The following is a 2,187-nucleotide window of genomic DNA, read 5'->3' on the forward strand; positions in this document are numbered from 1 at the left end:
ATGATTATCGATTTTCGGTTTTTAATTTCCTTTACTTTATTTCGAAATTAAAAGCATTTCTTATCATATTTATCATTAAACATTCATCACTTAACATAAATTTCTTCATTCATTAAATGCATCAGGAAGATTATGTCAAAGGTTAACTAATAATAAATTAAAATTTGTAATTTAAATTAATTTTTTTGTTCCAAGATTTATTATTTCAATTATGGCAATATTCCCTTTACTCTTTTTACTTGAAATGAAAATATTTTTATTTTAAATCTAAATATTTAGTTTTGTTAACATTGAGGAAGATTTTTCATTTCGAAAATTATAGCAACGAAAATTCCATTCAAAATTTTTATTTTGTCTTTTTTCTTAACATTCTTTTTTTTTTTAAATTTTCGTCATAAAATTAAATCCATTCCCTTTTTCTTCCATTTTTTGTCCTTTCCTTTTTAAAATTTTCTTTTTAAATGGTAAAATTGGATAAATATGAAAATATTCTTAATTAATTTATCGATTTTTCTCCCTTTGTTTTAAAAAGATTGAACATTAAACTCATTCTTCTTTATGCAAAAATAAATTTGTTAAAACAAAAATTATAAATGAACATTTTTTTTTCACACAAATTTCTCTTTTCTGATAAATTCTCTAAAATTTACTAATATTATGAAATTTTTATAAAATTTTCAAAATAATAAAGTTTAATTTTGGTCATAATTAGAATGAAACATTAAATGTAAATCCATTTGATTTATTAATAATGAGTTTAAAATATGACAAATGTTATCGACTATGTGACAGGGATAATAAATTCATTACGGAAATAGGTGAGAAAGAAACCGGAAAGAGAACGAAGTGGAAGAATGCGGAAGAAGGCTGATAATTGAGCACAAACAGTAAACGTGACCTTCATACAGTTTATATGCTGTGTGTGTATGTGTATGTGTTAGTTTTTGTGTATGTTGTGTACATGTGTGTGTTTATGGGTCTGTGTGTGTGTGTACGTGTTTCACGTGTTTGTGTACATGTGTGAGTGTATGTTTGTGTGTATGTATACATATATGTGTATGGTGTATGTGTGTGTGTGTATGTGTGTGTGTATGTGTGTGTGTATGTGTGTATGCTTATGGCTGTGTGTGTACACACGTTTCACGTATTTGTGTACGTGTATGGGTTTGTGTTTTTGTGTTTGTATATTCGTTTGTGTGTACGATGTGTATGTGTGTGTATGTGTGTGTGTGTGTGTGTGTATGTGTGTGCGTGTGTGTGTTATTGTTCGTAAGCGTTTGTAAATGATTGTAAGAAGAAATTAATGAGCAATTCGTTCCTTCATAATCAGCTAAATATTTTGATTTCCTCTGATTATCGTTTACAGTTACAGATAATGAGATGCAAAACACACACCTACATCCACACACAGACACACACACACGCACACACACACACACACACGCACACACACACAAACATATACACGCATACCTATATGAACACATACATAAACACACACATACCCACATGCACATATATATATATATATATATATACACACATAGCCATATATTTATGCACTGTTTTAAATTACATAAACATAAATTCCGCTGTTATGCCTCATTATCAAATTTCATCCTTCTTATATTCTTCCAACTCAATTCATACTGTTTTCCGGACTAAATCCTAGCAATAATTCCGGAAATTTTCCCAGCAGTAACTTTGAAATTTTTTTTAATAGTAAAAAGATTTCAACCATAAATAATCCAATCAATTTTACATTCTTACTTGATAAAATTTTTAATTGTTATTAAACAATTAAAAATCGTTTTTTTCTCCTTTGAAAATTTTAAGAATTTTGTGAAATTAATAATTCATTTTATTGGAGGAAAAAGGAAAACAAATTGTAAATTTGTTTTCTTCTTTTTTACGTTTTTCTTTCGAGTCGTAAAAGTTGGATAATATATTTTGTATAGCATATTGTATTAATATATAAGTATAGTAAAATTAGTATATTAATACCAAAAGCACAAATTAGTATATTCTCTACAGAAGTATAATAAATATTTTAAATTAGTATATCCTCTACAGTATTCTAAATTATTCTAAATTCTAAATACTTAGTATATTCTTATATACGTATATATATAGAAAATTTAATAATAATAATAATAATAATAATAATAATAATAATAATAATAATAA

General features: G+C 25.9%; 1 protein-coding gene across 1 annotated transcript; it reads right to left on the minus strand.

The window, feature by feature from the left end:
* Positions 1 to 872: 872 nt before the first annotated feature.
* LOAG_10912 (hypothetical protein) lies at positions 873 to 1,707 on the minus strand. Its single transcript, XM_003146435.1, has 2 exons — positions 1,203 to 1,707; positions 873 to 1,114 (listed from the first exon to the last, which is right to left on the minus strand). Exons 1-2 carry the CDS (start codon positions 1,515 to 1,517, stop codon positions 1,001 to 1,003), a joined length of 429 nt encoding a protein of 142 aa, XP_003146483.1. The 5' UTR covers positions 1,518 to 1,707; the 3' UTR covers positions 873 to 1,000.
* Between the last annotated feature and the right edge of the window lie 480 nt (positions 1,708 to 2,187).

This window comes from Loa loa (genome assembly GCF_000183805.2).
Source record: "Loa loa unplaced genomic scaffold supercont3.923, whole genome shotgun sequence".
In the NCBI taxonomy this organism is placed as follows: domain Eukaryota; kingdom Metazoa; phylum Nematoda; class Chromadorea; order Rhabditida; family Onchocercidae; genus Loa; species Loa loa.